The 27,227-nt window shown below is 51.0% G+C and overlaps 1 protein-coding gene across 12 annotated transcripts in view; it reads left to right on the top strand.

Moving 5' to 3' along the window:
• Positions 1 to 27,227, top strand: part of TTC39A (tetratricopeptide repeat domain 39A) — a 48,556-nt gene that overhangs the window by 16,366 nt on the left and 4,963 nt on the right. For 7 of the 12 annotated variants that reach the window (XM_032844133.1, XM_032844144.1, XM_032844137.1 and 4 more), the window contains exons 2-13: positions 2,325 to 2,429; positions 9,211 to 9,342; positions 10,250 to 10,326; positions 11,610 to 11,677; positions 13,397 to 13,461; positions 15,438 to 15,537; positions 16,815 to 16,880; positions 18,655 to 18,763; positions 19,300 to 19,367; positions 19,455 to 19,514; positions 20,375 to 20,536; positions 25,219 to 25,310. In XM_032844133.1, the coding sequence (XP_032700024.1) occupies positions 2,325 to 2,429; positions 9,211 to 9,342; positions 10,250 to 10,326; positions 11,610 to 11,677; positions 13,397 to 13,461; positions 15,438 to 15,537; positions 16,815 to 16,880; positions 18,655 to 18,763; positions 19,300 to 19,367; positions 19,455 to 19,514; positions 20,375 to 20,536; positions 25,219 to 25,310 (1,104 nt within the window). Of the gene's footprint in view, positions 1 to 1,910; positions 2,052 to 2,321; positions 2,430 to 9,210; positions 9,343 to 10,249; positions 10,327 to 11,609; positions 11,678 to 13,396; positions 13,462 to 15,437; positions 15,538 to 16,814; positions 16,881 to 18,654; positions 18,764 to 19,299; positions 19,368 to 19,454; positions 19,515 to 20,374; positions 20,537 to 25,218; positions 25,311 to 27,227 lie in introns of those variants that run through there. The other 5 variants (XM_032844136.1, XM_032844143.1, XM_032844142.1 and 2 more) reach the window with 3 other exon arrangements.

Genomic DNA, 27,227 nt, shown 5'->3' with positions numbered 1-27,227 from the left:
AAGCCGATAAATGAGATGAAGATATTGACAAATTCCAGAAATCCAGAACCTTGAGTTTTAACGACCACTCAAGGGATGATAAGTAAGGACTTAGGCCTACCCAGTGACTATGTGAGGAGTTGAAACCTAGTCCCCCTACCACCACCACCACCATCTGGGACCTTCAAAGGGCTACCCCCTCAGCAAATAGAGTCGCTGGCTGGAAAGAAATAGCCACCCTTCCCAAAAAGGGGGATGACAGGTCTGGTGGAGAAAATTATAAATACGAATCTGCCCTCACACAAATTGTGGGTTTGAGGACATAACTCCTTTTGTGGTCCTGGAAGTACCAACCCAAAAAAGTAACTTAAGTATCATCAGATGGTAGCACCCCAGGGAATTTGGCCAAAGTATGTGAAAATCCTCTCTGGAGGAATAGATCCTTTTCCTAAGATCCCTTTGGGATCAGCCAAATAGGAGCTCCTGGTAAAATTACAGAACACACAAGGAAACAAGTCACTGTGAGCAATAGACACCCAAATCAAGAAACAACAGAATTTGTTTCCCTGAGCATCTAAGATGCTGGAATTATGAGATCTAGAAAAGAACTATTTTATAAACATGTAAAGAAATCAAAGATGGACTTGAAACAATAAGCAGGGAACTAAATACTGCCCCAAACGACCAAATGTATCTGAAGAGGAAGCAAGTGGAATTTTTGGAAATGTGAAAGATAATCATTGAAATTAAAAACTCAGGAAAAGTAGCGGATCAGACACACCTCAAGAGAATTAGTGAAATGGAAGTTCTTAAAAAATTGCTCAGAATTTCACAGAGTCAAAGAGATGGCAAAGAAGAGCGTTAAGAGACTTGAAATACTGAGCAAATGGTCCAACAGTGAAGAAGAGAGAAGGGGTAGGAGGGCTGAGAGTGGAAAGGCTGGTCTTCCATCAGACCTGGGTGGAGGTCGGCGCACTGGAGCAAACCGGGCTCAGAAGCGGGTGGGTTAAGTGATGTTTGGGAGGCAGAACTGACAAAGCTCAGGGAGGGGGTAGCAGAGCAGCCCGGGAAAGGGATGTATCAGGGCTGACTATCAGATTTCTGGCTTGCGAAACTGGGTAGAGGAGTGTCATTTATTAAGATGGCAAAAATACTGGGGGAGAACAGCTTTGGGAAAGTGAACAAGAGTTCAGTTTTGGACAAGACTCGTGTTTTGATTTGCCGGGATGATCTGCTTCTGCATCTGCATGGAAGAAGAGACATTAAAGCTGGGCCCCAAGGTGTGTGTAGACATTTACCTGGTGGAAAGGGACTCTCTCTCAACTAGCTTTTGGGGGAAAGGATCTCCCTTCAGTCAGGTCATCAAGGCATCTTTTGGAACCTTCTCTCAAAAGAAGCACCTTGAGAAAAGACATCCTCAAGACCATCCTCAAAAGAGGATTTTTGGGATATCCTACTTTAATTTCTCATTTTTCGGATGGGGAAGCTGAGACCCAGAAAGGCCAAGGATTTGTTTTCCTAATCTGAGACTCCTTGTTCTTTTTTTTTTTTTCATTCACTTAACAGATACTTATCAAAATCCCACTTTGTACCAGATACTAGATGCTAGGGATACAGCAGTGAACAAAACAAGGATCCCTGCCCTTGGGAAGCTTACTTTTAGTGGAGGAAGACAGATAATAAGCACAACATAAGTAAAAATAAATACATACATACATATATACATACATACAAATAAAAGAGTGTGTTTGTGTGTATATGAGTGATAAAAGCTATAGAGAAGTGTAAGGACTAGAAGATGGTAGGGTCCACTGAAATGCCATTGGGAAAGTGATCCTTGAGGATAAAGGGCCCTGGACAGGCCGTACAGTCTGTTGTACACTACAGCCCATTGTGACAGTGTTTCTGGGGTTCTAGAGTGCAGGCCCAAGGTGGGCAGGAGAAGTCCTGAAGAAGAAGGAGGAGAAAAAGGACTGAAGCTGGATTTAGTGGGTGGGCTGTGCCCCCCTGTGGGAGCAGAAAATCCCGATGGGTCAGAAGGGCCATAAAGACTCCCTTTACTCTTGTGAGGGGTAAGATAAATTTGTTCCTCAGGCTTCCTTGCCCTCCATCCTCTGCTCCCCCCAACCCCCTCAACCAGATCTCAGATGACGCCCTCATTCTGCTGTCCTCCCACCTTTGGGAACACTTAGAAGTGGGTCCAAATTGTCTTTGTGTCCCAGTACAGAGTGGGCAGCCTGGAAGGCACCCAAGGCCCACAGGGAGGTCGCATGGGCCCTGTGGGGCTCGGTTCCAGCCTGGAGGGGGTTTGAGGTCTTCTGGTCACTTGCTCTCTCTCCCAGCAGGACTTCTGTGAGCAGCCTCCATGAGGCCCTGGACCAGTGCATGATCGCCCTGGACCTCTTCCTTACCAACCAGTTCTCAGAAGCACTCAGCTACCTCAAGCCCAGGTGAGGCTTATACCTAGGTTGTGGGTGGGCGGTCTGGGGTGTGGGTGTATGTGTGTGTGGGTGTTTGTATCTGTGCATGTGCATGAGCATACTCTAGAGCCCACATGTAGTGGAGGGAGGGGGGTGGGGTGGTGTATGGTCATGGAGGACCAGAGGTCTTATATAAGAGGAACCCCATGTAACTGACTGCCTTCAGCCTTCTGGGTCACTATGACCTTCCAAGAGACCCATAAAAGTAGGGGCTCAGCCTCCCCATTCTATAACCCTGAGCAGCCAGGCCTTCCCCAAGGTCATTGTGACTTCCTTCCTTTTAGGTTCTTGTGGCCTCTTCCACTTTGGTTTCTTGTTCCCACTGAATCCACTCGGGGTTTCTCCCCTGTCAGCTCTAACAATAGCTGCTTTTCCTCATTTTTCCCCAGAGCACTAAAGATTTGAGTTGCCTTTACTCAAGCCCTTCAGGGTAATAATGTTGGTTAATCATTTATCCATTTCTTCCAGTGTTTACTGCCTTCTTTCTAAACAATATGGTTATACTACTCTTCCTTTATCACTTTTTTCAGTTTTTTTTTTTTTAAGATTTTATTTATTTGTCAGAGAGAGAGTGAGTGCACGTGAGTGCACAAGCAGGGGGAGCAACAGGCAGAGGGAGAAGCAGGCTCCCCCACAGGACTCGATCCCAGGACCCTGGGATCATGACCTGAGCCACCCAGGCACTCCTCCCTCCCAGTATTTTTCAAAGACTCCCCAGCTCCACTTCCCTTCTGGTCGTTACCTGTCCCTATGCAGGTTCCCCCCTGCCACTTCCCCTCACACCTTCCTCACCCTCTCCCCACAGCCCTCTTGTATTGAAGGGCTGCCTTACCCTCCCTCATCTCAAGAGGACACTCTACCAGAAGTTCCATAACTCAGGCCAGACAATTCAGGCCCCAAAGAGGAAATGCTTGCTCTGAATGAAAAGAGGCACTAGGGAGAGACCAGTCTTTCCATGAGGCTACCTTTTAATGTCATACTTAAGGCAGTGAAGCTGCCCCTCATCTAAGCCCCTGCTCCATTCCAGAAAAGAAATTTTCCTTTCTTTTTCAGTTTAAGAGAGTTCTCTTCAAACAGTAGATGTTAACACATTCCCCACCCACATCCCCATTTTGACAAGCAAAAAATGTTTCAATAAATTGCCAGATACTGGGGGTTGGGGTGGGGGGAGGAAAAATATCTCCTCATCTTTATTAAGAACCACTGGTCTAGGAGAAAATAATTCTTGCTAAAAAAAAAAAAAAAAAGGCTTCCCCTCCCCATTTATAGCCACTGAAGCTTCAAAAGATGTTGGGGTCCAGTTTCATTCATTATTCTGCATTGTGCATGCAGTGTCTCATTTAATTGTTCCCCATACTTTGTCCTCAGGAAGTAATGGGCTCATCAAGTTCCACCCCTCATCACCCCAAATGCCTGGGCATTTGTTTTCTGTGTTTTGTCACTTCTTTGAGTAGCTTCCAGTTCATTTTACTTTGCTATGGGTAGAGGAGGGAAGGACTAGAGGCCACTAGGGTTAGCTGACCTCCTCATGGCCAAGGAATCCCAGGTCCCAACATCCTGCTCTTCTGCTGGTTCCCCAATTTGACAGCTGGCCTGGGCCTAGAAGGTGGGACCCCAGTGGACATCATCTCCTGGAGCTGGATTTCCCTCAGAGGTGAGGGGGTTCTTACTCTCAGGGGTCAGGATTCTATATGCCAACAAGAACTTATGGACTGTAAACTAAACTTGGAGTGTCTGAGGTTTGGGAATACCACATTGCACTTCACAGATACTGCATTTGTTACAAATGGAAGGTTTGTGGCAACTCTGCATCAAGCAAGTCTTGGCACCATTTTTCCAACAGCATTTACTCACTTTGTGTCTGTGTCACATTCTGGTAATATCTTGCAATATTTCAAACTTTCCCATTATTATTATATTTATTATGGTGATCTGTGATCACTGACCTTTGGTGTGACTATCGTAATTGTTTTGGGCCACCACCATATAAGACAATGAACTTAATCGATAAATGTTGTGTGCGTTCTGACTGGTCCACTGACCAGCCGTCCCCCCCCCCTTCTCCTTGGGCCTCCCTATTCCCTGAGAGACAACAATATTGAAATTAGGCCAATTAATAACCCTACTGTGGCCCCTGAGCGTTGTGGTGAGAAGAAGAACTGCTCATCTCTCCCTTTAAATCAAAAGCTAGAGACGACCAAGCTTAGTGAGGAAGGATGTTGAAAGCCAAGACAGACTGAAAGCGAGGCCTCTTGCACCAAACAGCCAAGTTGTAAAAGCGAAGGACGAGTTCCTGCAGGAAACTGAGAGCGCTGCTCCAGGGGACACACGGATGATAAGAAAGTAGAACAGCCTTAGTGCCGATGTGGAGAGTGTGTGAGCCGTCTGGATAGAAGAGCAAACCAGCCACCACATTCCCTTAAGGCAAGCCTGACCCCAAGCAAGGCCCGAGCCCTCCTCCATTCTGTGAAGGCTGAGGGAGGTGAGGAAGCTGCAGAAGGAAAGTTGGAAGCAGCAGAGGTGGGTTCGTGAGGTTTAGGGAAAGAAGCCGCCTCCATAACGTAGAAGTGCAGGGTGAAGCAGCCAGCGCCTGTGTAGACGCCTCGGGAGGTGATCTGGAAGTTCCGGCTCGGATCATTCGTGAAGGTGGATGCACTGAACAACAGATGTTCAGTGTAGACGGAGCAGCCTTCTGTCGGGGAAGATGCCCTGTGAGACGTCCACAGCTGCAGAGAAGTCAGCGCCTGGCCTCAAAGCCTCAAAGGCCGGGCTGACTCATGTTAGGAGCTAATGCAGCTGTTGACTTCAAGGTGAAGCCTGTGCTGCTTTAGCATCCTGAAAATTCTGGGGCTCTTAAGAATTAAGCTAAATCTATTCTTCCTGTGCTCTTTAAGTTGAACAACAAAGCATGTCGGTTTATAACGTGGTTTACTGAATTTTTTTTTAAGGTTTTGTTTATTTGTCAGAGAGAGCACAAGCAGGGAGAGCAGAAGGCAGAGGGAGAAGCAGGCTCCCCACTGAGCAAGGAACCCAATGTGGGACTCGATCCCAGGACCCCAGGATCATGACCTGAGCCGAAGGCAGCAGCTTAACCGACTGAGCCATCCATGAGCCCCTGGAGTCAATCTTCTCACATGCTGTTGCTGCTTTATCAACTAAGTTTATGTAATATTGCTAATCCTTTGTTGTCATTTCAACATCTTCACCAGGAGTGGATTCCATCTCAAGAAACCACCTTCTTTGGGGCGCTGGGTGGCTCAGTGGGTTAAGTGTCTGCCTTTGGCTCAGGTCATGATCTCCAGGGTCCTGGGATCGAATCCTGCATCGGGCTCCCTGCTCAGCCGGAAGTCTGCTTTTCCCTCTCCCTCTGCCTGCTGCTCTCCCTGCTTGTGCACTCGCTCTCTCGCTCGCTCGCTCTCATGCTCTCCCTCTCGTGTGCTCTCTCTCTCTAATAAATAAATGAAATCTTTAAAAAAAGAAAAAGAACCACCTTCTTTTCTCATCCATTAGATGCAACTCCTCACCCTCTCAAGTTTTATCCTGAGAGGACAGCCATGCAGTCATGGCTCCACTTCCAGTTCTCTTGCTCCTTCCACCCCATCTGCAAGTCCTTCCTCTCCTGAAGTCTTGAATCCCTCCAAGTCATCCATGAGGGCTGGAATCAGTTTCTTCCGAACTCCTGCTCATGTTGATACTTTGACCTCTTCCCATGAATCACAAAGTTCTTACTGGCATCTAGTTTGGTGAATACTTTCTAGGGTTTTTCAATTTACTTTCCATCAGAGGAATCACTCTCTGTGGCAGCTATGGCCTTATGAATTAGATTTCTTAAGTGATATGACTTCAAAGTCGAAATTACTTGTTAAATCATGGGGCACAGAATGAACACGGTGTTGGTGGGCATGAAAACAACATTCACATCATTGCCCATCTCCAGGAGAGCTCGTGGGTGACCAGGGGCACTGTCAGTGACCAGTAGTAATTGAAAGGAATCTTTTTTTCTGATCAGTGGGTCTCAACAGTGGGCTTAAAAAATTCAGTAAACCGGGATGCCTGTGTGGCTCAGTCAGTTAAGCCACTACCTTCAGCTCAGGTCATGATCCCGGGGTCCTGGGATTGAGTCCTGCGTTGGGCTCCTTGCTCAGCGGGGAGCCTGCTTCTCCCTCTGCCTTCTGCTCTCCTTGCTTGTGCTCTCTCTCTCTCTCTTTCTCGGACAAATCAATAAATAATCTTTGAAAAAAAAGAAAGATATTGCCACAGCTAACCCATCCTTCTACAACCACCACCCTCATCAGTCAGAAGGCAAGATCCTTCACCAGCAAAAATATTACAGCTCGCTGAAATGTCAGATGCTGGTTGGCGTTTTATAGCAATAAAGTATTTTTTGATTAAGGTATGTATTTTTTTAGACATCATGCTGTTACACACTCTCGACATAATGCTATTGCAGGCTTAATTAAACTTCTGTGTGCACAGGGAAACCAAAAATTCATTTCACTTGCTTCACTGCAGTATTGGCTTTATTGCAGTGGTCTGGAACGAAACCTGCAGAATCCCGCATGTATGCCTCTACCACAAATCTCAGTCCAGGGCACAGCTGAGGGGCTTCCAGGGGTGGGCTGGGGAGGAGCCAGGATTACCAGCCGCAGGTGCATGTTTTGACATTGGGCCTCAAACGAGAAATTCCACTTTGCCCGCCAGCTCCCCAGGTGGGGCTGTCCCTCCTGGACCCAGCACCAGACTGAGGTAGCCTCACCGGGGTGGGGAGAAGATGGGAAGAGGCTTGAGAACTGGGGAGGCCTGGAGTAGGAAGGGATTATCTGGGGGGTGGAGTGGTTCTGAGTAAGGCCAGGGAAGGAGAGTTTCTGTCCAGGGCAGTGACCCTTGACCCCAGCAGATACAGAAAAACTCACATTTATTGAGCATCAGTGATGTGGCCCTCATTATATCCATTTTACAGAGGAGAAACTTGAGGCTCAGAGAGGTTTAAGATTCACCAGGATCACACAGCTGGTCACTGGCAAAGCCAAGATTCAACCTGTATTTCGGGGACTCTGTAGCCTGAGTTCTGTCCCCACTTCAGGCTGTGGCCGCCTCTCCACAAGCCACTGCCTTCAGGTTAGCATTTCTAGCAAAGATCTGGGAGGTATCCTGACAGCTGCCAGGACTGGTAAGGAGTGGACCAGCCTTTGGTTTCCTTTAAAAACCTTTGACTCCCCAGGATAATATCATCTGGGAGTGGTTCGGTCACCCAGAAGTTAAAAAATACTTAATTTACAGAGGGTTTTTAATTTTACAGAGCTTTATGAATGAGAAAGACATGAAAATAGATAAAGTCACATGATTTTACAATAGAACAGTTTATAAACCTTAGTCATCTCTTTTCCCTGAAGTTCCCAGCACAGGCCCTGCACTGAGGAGTTTTATAAATAATTAACGAGGGTAGTGTAGTGAAGGGAGAGAAAATTGCTGTGGCACCTACTGTGCCAACAAGCAGGAGTAATCCCCAGTCAGTCCCATAGGAACCTGGGCAGGCCAGTGTTCTTGCCCCATTTTCCAGAAGTATAAATCAAGACCCAGACATATTGTGACTTTCCCAAGTGCAGACAGGGGCCTGCATTTTTCTTGTCCCTCCTTGCCTGGTTCTCTTTCCATTTGTTAGACTAAATGCCACTCCCTGCCTCCCATCTTCTACCATATACTTTTCGGTTGAGAGGTCTGGGCTCTGGAGAAGCAGGATGGCAGGAGCAAAAGGCTTCCCAAGGCTGATTCACTAGGCCCTGTCGCACTGGTGCTGAGGACAGAGATGCCTTCCGTACAAGCTCTGTCCTTGAGGCACCCGCCGTTCAGTCTGAGAGGAGAGCTGAGCCTCTGCTGATATAAACTCAGTATGACCTATGCCTCATTATAGATACGTGCTCCCTGAGGAGGGAGACCCAATGCCCAGGGGCCCTGGAGGCATTTGAGGGCCTTGACAGATGAGTCGGGGTGTGGGGGCGAGGAAAGAGCATTTCAGGTTGCAGGAACAGCATGCACATGAGGCCAAGAGGAGGGAAAGGGTAGGAATTTCTTGAGAGCACGTGTGTCTCAGTGTGGCAAGGGAAACAGTCTGGAATGTTGACCAGGCTTTAGGGCAGAAGTGACTAGAGGGATGGGTTGGAAAGGTGGGCAGGATCTGTGCTGTATGGAGCCTTAGGCCAGAGCATTACCCCATGGGACTTGAAAGCCATGGGATGAGTTAGGCAGTCAGTGGTGTGGTCAGATGATGGGATAGGGAGAGGCAGGAGGGGGTGCGGCCTGTGGGGCCCAGGGAACAAGGAACGAGGGCAGGGCAGGAAAGGAGAGCTTGAGGAGAGAAGGGATTTGGGCTGTGCTCTGGGAGGTGGGGCAGAAGGCGAGAGGCAGGCCCTGGGCGGTGAGGGGGGGGGTAGGGGCACGCCCTCAGGCCAACCTGCTGCTAAAGCCCTTCTTGAGTCCTCACCACAGCCTTGCTGCTGCTGTCCCTGTAGAACAGATGAGAAACTAAGGCTCAGAGTTGGAAAGTCACTTGGTGCCATTCAGAAGGAGAGGAAGTGGGATCTGAGGCCTTTTGAGCAGCAGTGGAAGGGTCAGACCTTGGGAGAGTCTCTTTTGTCCTCGGATCCCTGTTTCCCCACCATACCCAGTCGGGAGGTAGTGGTGGTGACCAACACAGGCCGGCTACCTCTGGAGTTCTGGGAGTGGGTGCTTTCATGTCCCTTCTCTCTGGCAGAACCAAGGAGAGCATGTACCACTCGCTGACATATGCCACCATCCTGGAGATGCAGGCCATGATGACTTTTGACCCTCAGGACATCGTGCTGGCTGGCAACATGATGAAGGAGGCACAGACGCTATGTCAGAGGTCAGGGCTGTGGGGCGGGCAGGGATGAGGTGTTGTGAGGGCCATCCTTCTGTTACCTTGGCCTATCCCAGTGCCTCAAATGCCGCTATTAATGATGCTCCTTCTGGCTAAGAAGATGTGTCCCCAAGTGCTAGGAGCTGTCCCCTCAGTTCTGCCTCAGGATCCCTGTTGTCTGAGCCAGTCTCTAAGCAGCTTCTGGGGTCCAGGCCTGATTTCATGGAGACAAATTCTGGCTCTGTCAGGTAATAGCTCTTTGATCTTGGGCAAGTCTATCTGGATTCAACTTTCTTCATATGTAAAATAGGTATAAAGATAGGGCCTTTGTGGGGACCGAATGAGGTCACTGGTCACAGGACCTGGTGCATGATGGGTGTTCAGTACACAGAAACTGCTTGAACGAGTGAATGATTGAATGGACCCTCAGTGTTCATGTACAGGTAGTATTGTCTTTCACTGGACACACACTCATACTTGCCCTTGGCCAGCTGCTGTGTGGGCACAGGACACCCCGGGAAGCATCAGACCTGGCCCCCTGGGGGAGCTGGCTGGTCTGGGAGAAGATGCCAACAGTAACCTCCCAGCCTGATGCAGGGAAGCTCCAGGGGCTGTGGGGGTCTTGCCAGAGGAGTAGGAAAGGTTTCCTGGAAGAGGTGATGCTGGAGCTCGGTCCTAAGGGGTGATGAGGACCTGGCTGGGGCTGAGGAAGGAGGGGAGAGGCTCCAAGTAGGGGTAACAGCAGAAGAAAGTGTGTGAGAAAGCCTGGACTCAGTTCAGTGTGTGTGTGTGTGTGTGTGTGTGTGTGTGTGTGTGTGTGTGTAGTCCCCTGGGAATGGTGGATGCATCTGAGCCCACCCTGGCCCCTTGCTCACCCTCACTGAATGACTTGAAGCCCCTCTTTCCTCTTCAGGCACCGGAAGAAGTCCTCTGTAACAGACTCCTTTAGCAACCTGGTGCATCGCCCCACGATGGACCAGTTCACAGAAGGTGTGGCATCTGAGTGTCCTCTCACCCACGCTCACCCTGTTCCAGGTCCAGGGAGGGGTGGGAAGGGGCACTTAACCTCCCCGTTTCATGAAGGGGCAAGGCCCTGGCTTTGGTGCTGGGACACCCATGGGTCAGACCTGGGGCCTTTGGAGAAGTTGCTCTCAGGTGAGGAGGGGAGGTCAGGGTGGTGGTGGGGTGGGGGACTCACTTACCTGATGGCATTACCTGCTGAGGATCCAGAAGTTGGGGAAAGAAAACACTGTCACAGGGTCCACGCGCTTTTGCCCTTCAGGCCAGGATGGGCTTAGAATTTGTGTGTGCACTTAGGTTTACTGGCCTAGTGATCACAGTGATGCCCCAGAGGGGAATGTGGTTTTGGAGCCTGGCCCACTGGGATGAGACAGCTGAAAGCAGTGGAAGGGATGGTCTGGGCCGCCAGGGCCTGTGTGCCGTGACCCCTGTGGCAGACGTGGCAGTAGTAGCGGCCAGTGGTGAGCAGTGGGGGGCTCTTCCTTGCAGGAGGAGATGGCCTTCACCACCCTCAAGAGTCCTTGAAGTTTCCAGCCCAAAACAATATGACAATGCCACGCCCTCCCTCATGCCTTCCAGAGCTCCATCATGCCCATGGGCCAAATCTGTAGTGGTCCACCAGCGTTCATGCCCTTTGCAACCAGACTGCTGCCTCTCATCTTTACCTGTCTCCTAAATCTCTCCGTACTCACCCCATTTCAACCTTCTGTTCTTGGCTGTCCCCAAACATTAGAGTTTTGCTTCTCCCAGGCCTCTGCCTTGAAAGCTCTTCCTGCCTCATGCTTCCATTCCTTTTCAACTCAGAGGGCCTGACTGGAATGCCCTTTCTTCTGGAAGTCTCCCCTGTCTCCCTGGGCTGCTCTTTGCCTCCTCCGACAGCCTGTGGGCTTCCATGGATCAGGATCTTCTTCATTTAGCCATTCATCCCAGCACTTTGTCCTGCCTGACCCCACAGGGGGCTGGCGCACAGCACCTGCAGTGGTGCTTGGAGAACAAGAGAAGGAAGCTAAGGGCCTTGCACTGACACCCTGGGTGGTGGGCTGGGGAACCAGCTGGAAGGTGGGGGGAGTGTGAGCTAATTCTGGACAGTGGTAAAAGCTCTGGAGGAGCCGGACTCCCCCCACCCCCCCGGTGGAGGGGGAGGGCCTGACTCAGGCTCCTTTTGCCTTCTGGGAAGTAGGGTGGGGAGGATTTAGCCCATGCTGCCTGCCCACAGTCCCAGAGGCCTCAGGGCTTTGGTTTTCTCCTTGCAGAGGAAATCCATGCTGAGGTCTGCTATGCAGAGTGCCTGCTGCAGAGAGCAGCTCTGACCTTCCTGCAGGTAGGAACCTTCTCCTTGTACAAACGGCCTGGGGATTTCAGATCAGTCACCATCTCCAAGCCGGAAGTGGCTATAGCAGCCACAGCCAGCCTCCTTGTGGTTTAGGAGAGGACCGAGGCTTGGTCACCTCAGCCCTGCCAGCCCTGGCCAGGCTCATGGGCAGCGGTGATGGGCTTTACCCCTCCACACTGGGCACACGTGTTCCCACTCACTACTAGGTTGTGCTCCCACCTCAGGACTGCTGTTTTCTTCCTAAGGGCCCTGTGGGGTGACAGGCATTCCCACAAAGCCTGCTTTACAGTTGACTCATTCAACAAGTAAGTTTGAATGGATCAAACTTGATTCTACGATATACCAGGCTTTGTGTGTCCATTTTACTATGTGGTTTTATATACCTTTCACCGGATGCATGGTGGTGGTTACGTAAATGTACTTATATTAAGAAATCTTCACCTCACCGGCCTGCGAAGGGGAGGTATAGAGGGGAGGAGCCACTTTCACAGGGTCACCTGATTAGAAACAGCCAGAGCTGGGATTTGAATGCAGGGCTGGACTCAGAGCCTGTGGTCCTCACCACACAGTGGTGATCTCACCAGAAAACCTGGGTTAGAACATGTAATCATCATGTGAATGTGGGTATTGGGGTAGAGAGGCATATATGGATTTTATTATTAGGATACTATTTATTTTTGTTAGCTTTTGTTCTTTTTGTACCTCAGGTAATTAGAATTAGATTAATCCTAAATTCACCTTAGGATTACTGTTAATAATTGCATTGTGAGTGGCCTTCTATTTATTTGTGTATTTTATTACACATAATAAATAAATGCCCATGGTTTCCCCCACCCAACCAGAGGACAGAACACAGCTAGCGAGTCCCCTGGCCCCCTGGGCTCCTCCCCACACTGTCCCCTGCCTCCCTTCATGGGGAAACCACTGCCTAGAGTTTTGTTGATCATCCCCCACCTTATTTTTTTAAAAATAGTTTTCTCAGCTTTCTATTCATGTCTTAGCAGCATATTGTTGTGTTTTAGTTGGCTTCAAGCTTCTTAAGCCCTCAGGCTGTGTGGGACTTGCTTTCTTTACTCACTCAGCCATATGTGGTTGTATAATATTCCTTCTATGGATATAGCAGTCTGTTTATCCATCCTCCTGCTGAAGGCCATTTGGGTTGTTTGTAGTTACTGGCGGCTGTAAACACTGGTGCCGTGAATGTTCTGGAAGGTGACTTCTGCAGCCCATGTTCTTCCATTTCTCTTGGGCATACCCCCAGGAATGGAACTACATCTGGGCTGTAGGTAGTGGTGCTTTAAATTACAGATGTGGTAAGTAGCTGCTTGTTGTAAAAAAACAGAAAAATGCCCCCCCCCCCCCAAAATGAGCTTCCCTCTCGCTTTGCCATGGTTCGTCCACCTAGAGTAGGCACTGTTAACCACTGGGAGTCCCTCCTCCAGGCCCTTCTCCAGGCACTTAGCATATGTAACTGGGAGGCTGTGGGTGAGCCCTGGACATTCTGGAGGGCTTGTTTGGCAAGGAAATCCTTATCTCAGGTCCCAGGGGTTCGGGAGGCCTGACCTCAATGCCTGACCCCATCCCTCCAGGGCTCCTTTTATGGCTGGGCCCGAGGTGGGGCAGGCTGGGCCCAAAGCCCTGTATGATTCTTCTCAAGCCTGTGGCTCCCCACCCAGGCCTGGCTCTTAGCATCTCTCCCTCCTGCAGGATGAGAACATGGTGAGCTTCATCAAGGGCGGCATCAAAGTTCGAAACAGCTACCAGACCTACAAGTAAGTGGGGCTGGTCTGGGGGTGACTGGGTCCACGGCATCTGCGACTCTGTGCTCCTCTGGCCTCTTTGTGGGAGGTAGAGAGCAGGAAGGCGGTGGTGGCAGGAAGCCTAGAATGCCATGTGACCTCAGGCAGATTTCTGCACCCTCAGGACCTCAGTTTTCCAGAATATTATTCCCCTGGTTTTTTGTTATATCTGTTCATTTGGTTCCCCTGAGTCTATGCCTGACCCTGAGCACGGGAAAATCAGACAGATTCTGGATAAACTGCTTGGTGTGGTAGAGGCTCGGAGGCAGGCACAAGGACTGTGTCTTTGAGAACAGCAACAGAACCCTTACCTATCTGTTAAGACTCAATCCAAATGCCGCTTTCGCATGAAGCCTGCCTTTGACCCTCCAGTATACACTCTCACCCTCCCGAGGGCCAGATCATTTCCATGCCTTCTCAGCTGTGGGCCAGCCATGGGCCTAGTTTAATGGATAAAAGAAATAAGACTCAGTCCAAACACTTCTACTTGATATGGCACCACAGTCCTTACCTACAATTCTAAAATCAAAAAAGCTTCAAAAGCCCAATTTCTCCCCTCAATTTTGGCATTAAAACTCATTTTCCATTAAAAGTTGACTTGAATTGACTTGAGACTATGCATCATCTTATTTCCCCCATCTAACGTGACTGTTTCCCTGCAGAGATACTGTGAGTTTGATTTCAAGGTACTGCTGGGATGTAAGACCCCATGTAGTATCTGGGCACTGCATTACCTTGTGGGTCTGTGCTGGAAGTGGGCTCTGGCCCCTCCAGATTCCTCCCTAGCTGCCAGAGTGATGTTTCCAAAGCACAGATCCTGTCAAGTCACCCCATATGAATTCCCTCTTGCTCTTGAAATAAAGTCCCAGGTCATTGCTGAGTCATTCCTGGGAGCTCCTCCTGCCCTCTGAGCAATATCTTCCATCTCACTGTGCCTCAGACATTTGGGCCTTCCTCAGTTCTTCAAACATGCCAAGCTCATTCCTACTCCGGGGGCTTTTGGACATGCTGTCTCTCTGCTGGGATCACTCTTTCTGTGCCAAGCTAACCCTCCTCATCCCTAGGTTTCAGCTCAAATGTCAGCTTCTCAGGGAGACCTTCCCTGAACCCCAGACTAGATCAGGCCCCAGGAGCCTTCTTCTTCGAGGCCTTCCTCGTCCTCACAGTGACTTGATGGGGGTCTGTCCCCCAGAGCAGGAGAGTTGCGAGGGCAGGAGCTTGGTGGCTTTGCTTCTAGCTGTCCTCCAGTGCCTGGCACAGAGAGGCCACAGTCAGTGTTTGCTGACTGAAAGCCCTCAAGATGCTCATGGCCCGGGAAGGAGGCCAGCGCATCTTTAAACCCTTTGACCTGCCCAGGGTGGGCTGGGATCTGGATTCTATGTGACTGATGACCAGGACGAAGAGGGCTGGATTTCAACCAAGAGGCTCCAGGTAGACTTCTTGAAGGAGGGGGAGTTGGAGTTAGCTCAGTGGCTCCTCACTGGGACATTTGGCAATATTTGGAGACATTTTGGTTGTGACAGCCTTGGGGGAGGTTGCTTCTGGCATTTAGTGGGTGGCGGCCAGGGATACCACTAAACATCCTGGGATAATACAGACAGCCCCCTGCCCCCCCCCCCCCCCCGAACGAAGAATTTATCCAGCCTAAAATGTCAGTAGTGCCAGAGTAGAGAAACTGTTCTAGAGAGAATGCAGAGCATGTGCAAACTTTGGACAAGGCAGGTGCCCTAGGGCTGATAAGGCTGACATTCAGGGGCAAGGAGTATCTTGTTATGGAGATGGGGTTAGACATTCCTCGAATGTCAGCTCTCTGCATTGCCAGAACCCTTACCAATCTACCACCAGCGAGTTCTGGGAACAGCTGGGAGTGGGGGGCAACCTTAGTGCCAGCTGGAATGGGGACCTTGCCCCCACTATGTGGCTGAACAAGACTTTGCCTCTCTCCACAGGGAGCTGGACAGCCTTGTACAGTCCTCACAATACTGCAAGGGAGAAAACCACAGACACTTTGAAGGAGGTGTGAAGCTCGGTGTGGGAGCCTTCAACCTGGTGAGTTGGGAGTGCCCGTACACCTGCTCTCTGCTGGCTTACGGCGCTGGGTCACATGCTGGCCCAGGGACCTAGCAGTAAAGCAGACCTGTTGCCAGCCTCGGATGCTCAGAGCTAGCATGGGGTGGGAGTGGGTGCTGGCACTGGCTTCAGAAGTCCCTCCGTGCATTTCTTCCCAGGTCAAGTTGAAAGCTTGAAATGCACCAGGGTGGCGGTGTTTATAGGACCAGGAAAAGACAAACACAATAAATGAGGGCCTTTTTCTACTCTGGAGACCTGGTGGTTAAATATTGACCAGTAGCAGGGAGGGAGAAAGGCCTGGAAGCAGTGGGCAACCCACAGGAACAGAAAGCCGAGACCCCTTCCTGGGGAGAGGTTAAGGAAGTTTTCATGGAGTGGGGAATATTTGGGTTGGGTCCTGAAGGATCTGTAGGCAGGAAGGGCATTCAAGGCAGAAGGAACAGTGTGAGCTAAGCTAGGTGAGCTAAGCCTCTTCTTGGGAGGAGGAGCTGCTCATCAACAATTTAGACTCTTGTCCCCAGATGTCCAGAGACCTGTCCAGAAGTGCGTGTGTGGCAGGGTATGGCTCTCTCCCCTCTAGGCAAGGCTGTTCCAAGAGCAGGCCTTGGGGCAGGAGTCCCTGCCCCGCTCTGAGTCCCAGTTTCCTTGTATGTAAAGTGGGAACAGGGATCCTGGCCTTAGTGCTGAGAAGTTCAGACTGCAGAGTTCATCAGATGCTTTAGCAGGTTATAGCCAAGCTGTCCTGGGTTTGAGAACTGGCTCGCCTTCTGATGAGCTGTGGGGCCTTAGACCTGTCCTGTCACTTATCCCTGCCTCGGTTTTTCCATCTGTCGGACGGGGCAGTGATCTTTCTTGGCAGGACTGTTGAGGATCAGATGCAAAGCCAGAGCCCCTGGTGCAGAGTAGGGGTTCAGTGTGACATCACCAGCTGCCGTCTGATCCTTCACAGTACCCCTGGGAGGAAGGGGCTATTATGGTTTCCAGATGAGGAAACCGCGGCATAGAAAGGCTATGTAGCTGGTCCGGGGTGACCCAGTGGGCACAGTGAGATTGGGAGTTAGACAGCTTGCTCTTAGTTGTCGCACTGAGGTGCTTTTCTCTCCGGGGAAGTTGGCTTTCTGAGAAACCTCAGGCCTCCTTGTGGATGTTCTGGAGAGAGGTCCTGCTCCTTCAGGATTTCCTGCAGGACTCTGGGGGTCTCGGGAGGAGAGACAGCTTCTACCCCTCCTCATGACCACCTACCCCTGTTCCTGCAGACGCTGTCCATGCTTCCTACCAGGATCCTGCGGCTTCTGGAGTTTGTGGGATTTTCAGGAAACAAGGTAACCACCTGCCTTCTGGGACTCTTGACTGCCTCAGCTGGACAGGGTGGGGCTGCAGGGCCTCAGGCCCTGTGTGCCGGTCCTAGCACAGCCCCCCTCAGTGTGTGGCCCTGGACAAGGTCCAGGCCTCTCTGAGCCTCAGTCTGCCCTCCAATCAAATGGGGCCAGTGATCCCTGCCTAGTCCCACACAGGGTAAAGAGGCTGTAGGGTAAGGATGGTGTGAAGGGCAGCTTCGTGCAGTGGCCTGGAATCATGTTCTCTGAGTCTTCCAGGTGTCAGCAACCTGGTTCTCCTTCCTTTGAAAGACCTTGAGAAAATTATTTCCCTTGGAACCATTTTTTTTTTGTCTGGGAGTCACCTAAGAGAAGCACTACTGTGCATTAGGCCTTGAGGACAGAAACCAGAGGACTGAAGTGCCCAGAGACTTTCCTAAAGGCAGGAATCTGAGTACTAGTTAGCAAATCAGGGAAACTCCCTGGTCGAGGAGGCCCATTGTGGTAGAAGAAACAGTGGCCTGAGAGTCAGGAGTCCTGGATCAGTCCAGCCTCATCTCCTCCTCTGTGCCTTTTTTGGGTAAAATAAGGGGCTTTTTTGTTTTAGACTGATCAGTGTTTCTCAAACTTGAACTTCCTTTGGCCTCTCCTGATTTTTGCCAGGTCCGCAGACCTCTATATTATTATTTATGTATTATTTTCCTCCCAAATGGCTCATATTTTTAACTTAGGTTTATCTAAAGGAAACACTACTACATAGAAAATGCATGTTATTTGGCATGATAAGAACATAATCATAACCATAAATCCTACGAGCACCAAGCAGTCTTGTGAAAGCAGGGTGTACGATCTACCAAGGCTGTTTTCCTGTGGGAAGAGGTGTTTAGAGCAAAAGTGGTGTTGAACACACACCAGCACAGGACTGGGGCTTTCTCCTGGACACCATCAGGACAGACAGAGAACTGAGAACTGAGATCACTTGGGATCTTGGGATTCTGAGCCTCATGTCTGTCTGGAGACCTGTCCCATGGTCCATGGACTGGGTCCGGGGGAACACCGGTTAGAGGATCCAAAGGTCCCTTTTAGTTTTGTTTTCTTAAGAGGGCCCTTGAGTCCTGAGAAGGATTTCAGGATGATGACAGGAGGGAGGAGCATGAGAAAGGCCAAGATGTGTGACAGTGTGGCTTGCCTGGGTAGGAGGAGAGGGTGGCGAGGCCAAAGTGGGAGAGCCCTCAGACACCAGCTCTGGCTTCATCTTTATCCTGAAGGCAAGGAAGCTGTGGCGGGTTTGAGGCCAGGGGTGAGGTAGGTCAGATTTGTATATTAGAAAGAACGAGAATACCCTGAAGAATAGATGGGGGCGGACTGCAGACAGGGACACTAGGGGAGTCTGGCCTCTCCTCCCCAGCCAAGCTCTAGAGCCTTTTTCTCCAGAAAGCCTTCCCAGGCCGCAGTCCTCATGGTCCCATCTGTGCTCTGAGTCTATGGTTAGGATTATCTGCTTCAAGTGCAGTCTGGCTTCTCTTCCTCCCTGACCAGACCCGGGGCTGCTCAGGGCCTCATTGCTCACCCTGGGGGCCAGCAGGTAAATAAGGGCAGGAATGGGGAAGGAGCTTTTGAGGAAGTGGGGGACACCTGGACCCAAGCCTCTGCCCTGGCCTTGGCAGCAATGTCCCCTGCCCCCAGAAAGGTGGCCAGGGTACTGAGAGGGGAGCCTGGCTGAGGGCGGCCCTGCCCCCAGCCTGGGTCCGGCCTCAGCCCACCGCGCTCTCTCCCCCAGGACTACGGGCTGCTGCAGCTGGAGGAGGGCGCGTCGGGACACAGCTTCCGCGCTGTGCTCTGTGTCATGCTGCTGCTCTGCTACCACACCTTCCTCACCTTTGTGCTCGGTAAGAGTGCCCTCGTGGGGGTGGTGGGGAGACAGCCAGAACGGGGCATCTAGGGTGTGGTTGGCTCTCAGGGGAGGGGACTAGAGGTCAAGGAGCTGCAGACCCTGCTTGGGCCCCCAGGACTGGGCCAGGTGGGGCTCTGAAGCCAGAACCAACGGAGCTGCATCAGCAGTGTTGTGGCCTGGCCTGCCAACCGTTCACTTCCTCACAATGTGACCAGGTTCCAGCCTCAGTTTTCTCATCTGTGAAATGGGGTGGCCATGCCCACCTTGTAGAGGGTGTGAGGACCTTGTAGGGGGCCCTGGGGGTTGTGGGTACCACTGAGGTGGGCATGGGCTCTTGGTTATTGAGCCTGGCTGGTGTGCCGGGATGATGTCAGCACCATCTTACATAATCCTCACATCACCCTGGAGGTAGAAGAATTACCCCCATTTCATAGAGAGGGAAGAGGAGGCCCCAGGAAGCCTCTGGTAGATTGCCAGGGGGATTCCAAGAGCTGGTGATGGTGATATGTGCTGTCCCCTCGCCTCCTTCAGGTACCGGGAATGTCAACATTGAGGAAGCAGAGAAGCTCTTGAAGCCCTACCTGAAGCGATACCCTAAGGTGGGCCCCCCCGCCCGCCTGCTGGCACCAGCCCCTGCGCATGTGTGCCCTGCATGCCCACACAGATCTGTGTGCATGTCATTGCAGGGCGCCATCTTCCTGTTCTTCGCCGGGCGGATTGAAGCCATAAAAGGCAATGTTGATACAGTGAGTAAGGGAGGGGACTGAGCCAGTGCTGGTGACCCCTTGTGGTCTCCCAGACCAGTGGGAGGACTCTGGGAGGAGGGATCTAAGAGAGAACCAACAAGAGAGCAGGGGTGGGAGAAGCAATTTGGAATGGGACAGCCTGGGAAGATGAGGGAGGAGGTGGCATTTGTGGTGAGGAAGACCCGACAGGGAGATGCAGGACTGTAGCATTCCTGCACCCGGAGGTCCTTTGGTGAGCTGGGGTGGGAAGCCCCGCTTACTCAGGGCATGGTGACAGGCACTGTGAGTGGAGCAGCAGTGCCAGGGTGTGAGGTGGACACCTTGATGACCTGGCTGGGGGGTCTCCGTAGATGGGAGCCATCGAAGGGGTTCGAGAGGGGAGGGACACAGGTCTGGCTGAGTCCCCAGGAGGGACTGTACAATGTAGAGTTCTGGGGTCTCCATCTGGCCTTGGCTGTGATTCCTCAAGCAGCAAGATCGATGCCCCAGGTCCAGGTCCTTTTGTGGGAGCTATTGGAAACTTTGGAGTTTCCTGTGAGGCACAGACATTGTATAGCTTTCATATTAATACTTTCCCCTGCCTCCTGTCCTTCCATTACAGCTCCATCCCATCCTTTCATTCTGTGCAGAAAGACTAGAGTCCCAGGGAGGGGCACTAACTGGGCCCAAGCTCGTCCTATAAGACTTAGTCAATAGAACCAGGCCTGGAGCCCAGAACTCCTGTCTCCCCAGCACTGCTGCCTACCCTCCCTCCCTGAGCCTGGCATAGGGCTGGACCACTATGCGCTGGAGGAGGCTGGGCTTGCTATGGAATGGGGCAGGGCAGTGGGACCACGAGGCTGACCAGCAGGTGCCCGCAGGCCATCCAGCGGTTCGAGGAGTGCTGTGAGGCCCAGCAGCACTGGAAGCAGTTCCACCACATGTGCTACTGGGAGCTGATGTGGTGCTTCACCTACAAGGGCCAGTGGAAGATGGCCTACTTCTATGCCGACCTGCTCAGCAAGGAGAACTCCTGGTCCAAGGTGGGCTGATACCAGGTGCTGGGGACCTTGGGGGACCAGGCCAACCCTGTCTGGCCATGAGGCCCCCAGACCCAGGGCCAAACCCTTGACTGAAAGCCTGTCCCAGCTGGAATTTAAACAGAACCATAAGTTCTAAGAGGACTCAGGGTTGGTAGGAACTAAAGACCGTGAGGAGCAGATAAAGTTTAGAACTACAGTGTCAGTCAAGATTTTTTAGTCACAAGGGACAGAAGCATGGCTCAACTGTCTAGGTGAGCGCTGTCTGAGAGAACATTCTGTTATGGTAGAGGTAGCCCCCAGCTACATGGGCACATTGAGCACCTGCAGTGTGTTAGTGCAAACTGGGTGCTTTCAATTTTATTTAATTTTAATTCAAATTTAAACTTAAAAAGTCACTTGGGGTTAGTGGCCACTAAATATGGACTATGCAGGTTGAAAACACAAAAGGCTCTTTGGTTGATAGAACTGAAAATTCTAGGCACAAGTGATTTCAGGTAGGGCTGGATCCTGGAATTCAAATTATGTCAGGCTTGACATTTTTCCATCTGTGGCTGTACTCTGCCCTTTGACATCTTTGCTGTGCAGGAGGGTTTTCTCCTTGTGACAGGGTGGCTATGGACTGCCTGACCCTAACTCACATCTTCCCTTTGGTTTCAACCATAGTCCCACAGTCGAGGCTCACTGGTCTGGCATAGATCACATGTCAGTGCTTGGAAACAGGAGTGGGAAGACTCCTCATGGATCAAGAATAGGAGAGGGCTGGTTCTCCAGAAAAAAATAAGGTCCCCAGAAAAAGTGTTGGTTGGTGGGAGGAGGCATTAAAGAGATGCTATAAAGGCAAAATAAGGCACAGCAGGTGCCCACAGTGAGTGAAAACTTATGACATTATGGTAAGTGGTGAAACAAGTATTAGCCATTATCATCACAGTAACGATAGCAGAGAATGCTGAACTAAGACTCTTAGAATCACAGAGATCATCAGAGAGCATCCAATTTGGTATTGGCAAATACACAGACCATGTGTCTCAATGACCTGAAATCCTGATTTCTCATCCCTCCCCTACCTTTTCAGTACCTCTGCCAAGACAAAGCTGAAAGGGAATTCTTTGCATCTGGGGCAGGTGGGGCTGGAGGAGGGGGCAGGCTTTCACTGAGCTCTTGCTGTGTGCCCAGCACTTGCTGATTCTCTATAGCACACCCGATGAGGTAGGAGTTACCTCTACTGGGTGCACAGGGACATGGAGGCCAAGAGAAGGTATGTGACTTCCCTGGCCCACATAGCTGCTGGTGACAGACACTGGATTTGAAGACAGTTCTGTGTGACTCAAAGGCCTTTGCTTTTCCCTTGTTCCTTAAGTCCCACCTAGGAGGCCCCTCTTGCCCTGAGACCACCTTGCTGTTGAAGGTGCTCCCTCAGACCCGGTCCCTGTGGGCCTGGCATTCATTCTGCATCACCTCACACCACTAACAGGAACACAACCTCAGGGAACCTTGTTGAACTAAAGTGACCTAGAAGTGTTCCTGTGGAGGGAGGCAGGCAGCTGGGTTCACATACACAGGGAAGAAGAGGCCTGGGGTGGCTTTGCAGCTGCTGGGAGGAGCTGAGGAACGCCAGGCCTCCCAGGTGTCAGGAAGTCTGGCTGTGAGTCAGCTCCATTGCCAGCTCACTGACTTTGAGGTGGTTAGCCCCCTCTCTCTGTAGTGCTTTCCTCAGAAGTGTTTCCTGTGAAAGTGGGGGTTGTAGCACCTTGAATTCTGGGGCCTCATTCATTCCTAATTGTAGCACTTGGCCACCAGAATCTACCAACTTCCAGCTCTAGGGACTTAGGGTGTGGCCACTGCCATATGCATCATCCCCTCTGCTCAGAATCCCTCTTTGCCTGAACTGTGCCAAGTCATCCATGTGAAGCCTTTGCATTTCTCCCAGTGCTTGCTGCTTGAGATGGCAACACACATAGTGGGGACAGTGCTGTGCTGAGCATCGTAGTGGGGGGATCTAAGGGGAGCTCAGATGCAGCCCTGAGCAGCCCAGCCAGGAAGACAGAGGAGGATTTAGGGTGGCAGAGTGGAGGAAGTGGAAGGATACTCCAAGTGAGGAGAGCAGCAAGGACAGAGGCTCAGGGTGCTGTGTTCTGTGTCATTGGTGAAGGGCTTTGTAGGTGGGAGTGCAGGGGTACTGTGGAGGGTCCTTCCCCCTAAGGCGCTCTGTAAGCTTCTTGAGGACAAAGGACTGTCCGTCTACACAGAGCCTGGTAGAGTTATCCAGCAAAATAAATGTGTGAAATCATTGGGCAATCAGACAAGCCTGGGGAGACAGGACTCCCACCTAGAGAGGTGGCTGTTTTCTGTCCATGTGGCCCCATAGCATCCCTTGCAACTTGGATGTCTGTGGGTCTCAGAACTCTAGGTCACTGCATCCATCCTAACTTCTGGTGACTCAATAAGGGTAAGTTGTTTGGGGGTGGCTGAGGGATACCAGAAGGCTCTTACAGGAGGCCCATAGATGAGCCTGATGAGGAGGGACAATGACATCCCAGGCAAAAGGATGGCACAGGTGAAGGCCTGGGAGTTTAAGGACTGATGGGGGAGAAATGGCAGAAGAGGGATCAGAAAAGCAGGCACAGAGTGCCTTGAGGGGGTGTTTGGGCTTCAGCCTGACAGTGGGAGAGCGCCTCATGTTTGTGGCTTAGATCTGTGCTCTAAGAAGTCCCTCTTGCAGTTGTTGGGCACCCCATGTGCCCGGTCCTGAGGACATCCAGCAGTGAACAAAGACCCTTCCATATTTTAGTGGGAAGAGGGATAAGAAACACAAATATGTGTACAGTATAATATAATGTCAGGCTGGTATATGCAGTAAGGAAAAGTCAGGCAAGGCCTGTCCGAGAAGACACCGGAATGAAGTCTGGGAGCAAGCCATAAGGATTTCTTAATGAAGAGCGTTCCAGGCAAAGGACACTGGAGATACAAGCATTGGGGAGAGGGAATCTGAGTGCATCTCCTGTATTCGGGGAACAGCCCAGAGACCAGTGTAGCTAGAGTGATGTGAGTGAGGGGGAATAACATGAAGTTGGAGAGGAAACTGGGGGAGGAAATGGTGTAGGGGCTTACAGTCCATTACAGGGAGTCTGGATTTTATCCTAAGCATGATGGGATATCAAGATTTCAAAGAGGAATTGATAGGACCTGACTTTAAAAAGATCAGAGTGGGGTGCCTGGGTGGCTCATTTGGTCAAACATCTGACTCTTGATTTTAGCTCAGGTAACTATCTCAGGGTCATGGGATTGAGCCACAGGTCAGGCTCCACTCTCAGTATGGAGTCTGCTTGTCCTCCCTCTGCCCCTTCCCCACTCATGCTCTCTCTCTGTTAAATAAAATAATTAAATCAAAAACAGACTGGCAGTGGTGTGGAAATGGCTTGCCGGGACAGGGATAAGAGCAAGGAGATGGCTTAGGAGACCATATGGACAAGGGCAGGAGAAAGACATCCCTGATGTCCTGGAGTGAGGGCAATGTGGGGTGGATGCTGGTGCAGAGAACGAGGGCAAGGCCACTGGGATTCCAGAGCTATAGAGGAGGTAAGATCATGCTGACTTGCTGACTCAGTGCCAGGTAGAGAGGGAGAAGGTAAGGGTGACACCAGGAGGTTAAAGAGTGGGGATATTCTCCTCACCACCCCTGCTTCCTCATTTTGTGAAGGGCAGATGGAAGTGTGGAGGGCAGAGTGGAACTGGGAGTAACCCTGAGCTTCAGCCTGAGAGGGGCCCCAGGTGGAGGCTGCTTTCTGACTTTTCCTGAGAATCCACGACGTTTTGCTCTCTTTCCTTCTCCACTCCCTGTACTTTTTTGGGAGCCACTGGCAGGTACTTCTCCACAGCCCCCGGTGGCAGGAGCTGAGGTTCAAGGATTGGCCACTGGGGGGCAGGATAGAGTCAGGTTTCTCGAGTGTTGGACTCCTGGGGAACTGGAGTAGATTTCAGGGATGTACCTTTGGGGTGGCGATGGGGGTCTCTGCACAGCTGCACCTTCCCTGTCAGGGCTGGCTGTGGATCCACTGGGCAAGGCCCTGGAAGCGCACAAAACTGGGGACGCTTCCAGCTCTGTCCCAGAAGCTCTGCAGTCCCAGGAAGTAGAGGCCAGGTACAGATTCCTTTCTGGCATTGTCTTTGGGATCAATTGAGGTGAGGTATGTACAGTGCCTGACACACAGGAAGGCAGTTATACACAGGGACTCTGACTCACTCTTCTGGCCTCCCACCTGTTTATACATTCCATACTTTATGCTACCTATTTGTCACCTTCTTACCACACATCTTGGTCCCTACCTGGCTTTGCTCAGGCTGTTTGCCTTGTCTGGAAAGTTCTTTCTCAGGTCTCTGTGAATCTTCCCATTGGCTCTCAAGGGTCCAGTCTGAAGGAATTGCTTCTCAGAAGCCCTTACTGCCCTTTGTGTGTCCATCACACCCACTGTCCCGCACACCCACTTGTTGCTGGAGTCCTTCCCTCCACTGCATCAGAGAAGGGAGGGAAGTGGCTTTGATGTGGGCATCTCCTGAACTTTGCTCCCAGCTCAAGTCCCCAAGGCGCTTCAGCTTCCTCACCCTCAGTTTCTCCCCTGGGGCTTGGCAATGGAGGTATATGGAGGGGGGCTGATTACCTCTCACTCTTGCTCTGCCTTGCACAGGCCACCTACATCTACATGAAGGCCGCCTACCTCAGCATGTTTGGAAAGGAGGATTACAAGCCGTTTGGGGATGATGAAGTGGAGCTGTTTAGGTGGGTCCTAGGTCTCAGCCACATCTGCCCACAGCCACCCTGAGCTGTGGGCACCAGGGAGGGAGGTGGTGGGCTTCTTAACTCCCCTCCCCTGGCTCTGAGCTCCCTGACGCTCCCCCAGGATCACCCCATGTGCCTCCTTCCCTTGCACCACCACCACTTCCTGCTGCTGCTTGTTCCAGCCCTTTGAATCTTTTCAGAGGGCTCCATCCCCCACCCCCAAGAAAGTGGTTTTGTCAACATCCTTTCCAGTGAGCCTTCTTCTTCTGGTCAGTAGGATAGATGTGGACACTGAGGTTCAGAGAGGCCCCTTTTGCTGAGTTAACCTGCTATTCTCAAGCTCAATAGAGGACCAAAATGTGGGAATCAAACAGGATCAAATCCAGCCTCTGCTGTTTCTTAGCTATAGCACTGTGAACAATTTCAGCAGCTATAAAATGGGAATAACCACTTTTGCTTTGCAGGGTTGTTTTGTGAATCAAATAGAAACTATGTTGAAGATGGTGAGGGCCTGGAATCACTAAATTGCAGCTGTTTTTCTTGTTATCTCTGCTGCTGTTTGCCTTCCGCAAAGGGTCTAGTGCAGGGCTCAGCCTCAGCAGGCTGAGGAAGGAGCCTCAGGCCTTCTTCCAGTCAGGGGTGAGGGCTGACCCCAACTTGGAGACCTGGGAGTGGTGGTAACCTGAGCTTCCGGCTAACTGCTGTCACAATGGTAGGGTGTTTATATTTACCAAGTGCCTCCACTTCTCCATCTCATAGCTCTTCCAGAAAGTCTGGGAAGGTAAGTATCTGTGGGGGAGGAAGGATCATTTTCCCTCCATATTTTTAGGATCTTGGTTAGAAACTGGCTGAGATACTCCCCCTACTCCTAAGAATAAAAGATTAACAGGAGAAAAATAAACCAGAGTTTAATAACATGTATATCCTGTTTACATGGGAGAGACTCAGCAAAAGAGTTACTGAAATGGCCCAAGCCGTCACCTTAAACATCATCCCCAGCTAAAGATAACAGAAGATGTTGGGAGAGTGGGGAGCCAGTTCTGGGAGGTTTTCCGGCAAAGCAAAGTCAAGGAGGATAAGGTAGTCCTGCAGATAAGTCCGCTTTCTCCTTTAAGAGTTTCTAGGGCTTGTCATTATCCTCTTCCAGGTAGAAGAGAAGCCCTTATAAATGGAAAATCTCGCTTATAAATATAATTGTCTCTTATGAAAGGGCAGCTGGTACTAGGTTTTCAGAGCTTTTCCTGTATCTGCTGTTTCTTAGTCAGCCTAAAATAATCCTTGTGCCAAAGAGCCATATTTTGGGGTGACAAATTCTGCTCCCCTTCATATCACTATCTCAAATTCAGAGATGAGAAAACGGGGGCCCAGAGAGGTTCCACAGTGAATGAGCAGGGGAGGTGTTCAGGGAAGTGCACAACTTGACCCAGCTGGATGGCGCAGGCTGAGGGTCACAGCCACGCCCAGCAACTGTGGCAGAAATTGGGAGGGTGGGAATGGAGCTGGGTGGGTGAGGCCCCAGATGTGGAGGCTTGCCTAGATACACACATGTTACTCTGCCCTTGGAAACAGCTAAGGAGGCCACAACTCACGTGGCAAGTTCATTAAAGGTTTGAGCTGTGTGGTTGTGGGCAGGTCTTTCCCTTTCTCTGGGTGTTAATCTTCCCTGTGAAACTGGGGTCAGACTACTTCTGGGCCTTCTGGAAATGAGGCCTGAGAGTGGAAGCAAGACAACTTAGCAAAGCAGGCCTGGAGCGTTTGCTGACATTCTCACCTCTGCCTCCTGGTGTGGAGCCCTCTTACCTAGCCTCAGGAAGTGGTCAGGTTTGTGGGCAGGCCCTGTGATAGAAGGCCACAGCCACGGGTTGTGAGTCCAACACAGTCCCTCATATAAACTGGGGAAACTGAGGCCCAGAGAGA

The sequence above is a fragment of the Lontra canadensis genome, unplaced genomic scaffold, assembly GCF_010015895.1.
Source record: "Lontra canadensis isolate GAN:19392208 unplaced genomic scaffold, GSC_riverotter_1.0 scaffold148, whole genome shotgun sequence".
In the NCBI taxonomy this organism is placed as follows: domain Eukaryota; kingdom Metazoa; phylum Chordata; class Mammalia; order Carnivora; family Mustelidae; genus Lontra; species Lontra canadensis.
The sequence above is the reverse complement of the archived record's forward strand: the minus strand, read 5'-3'. Positions and strand labels throughout refer to the sequence as shown.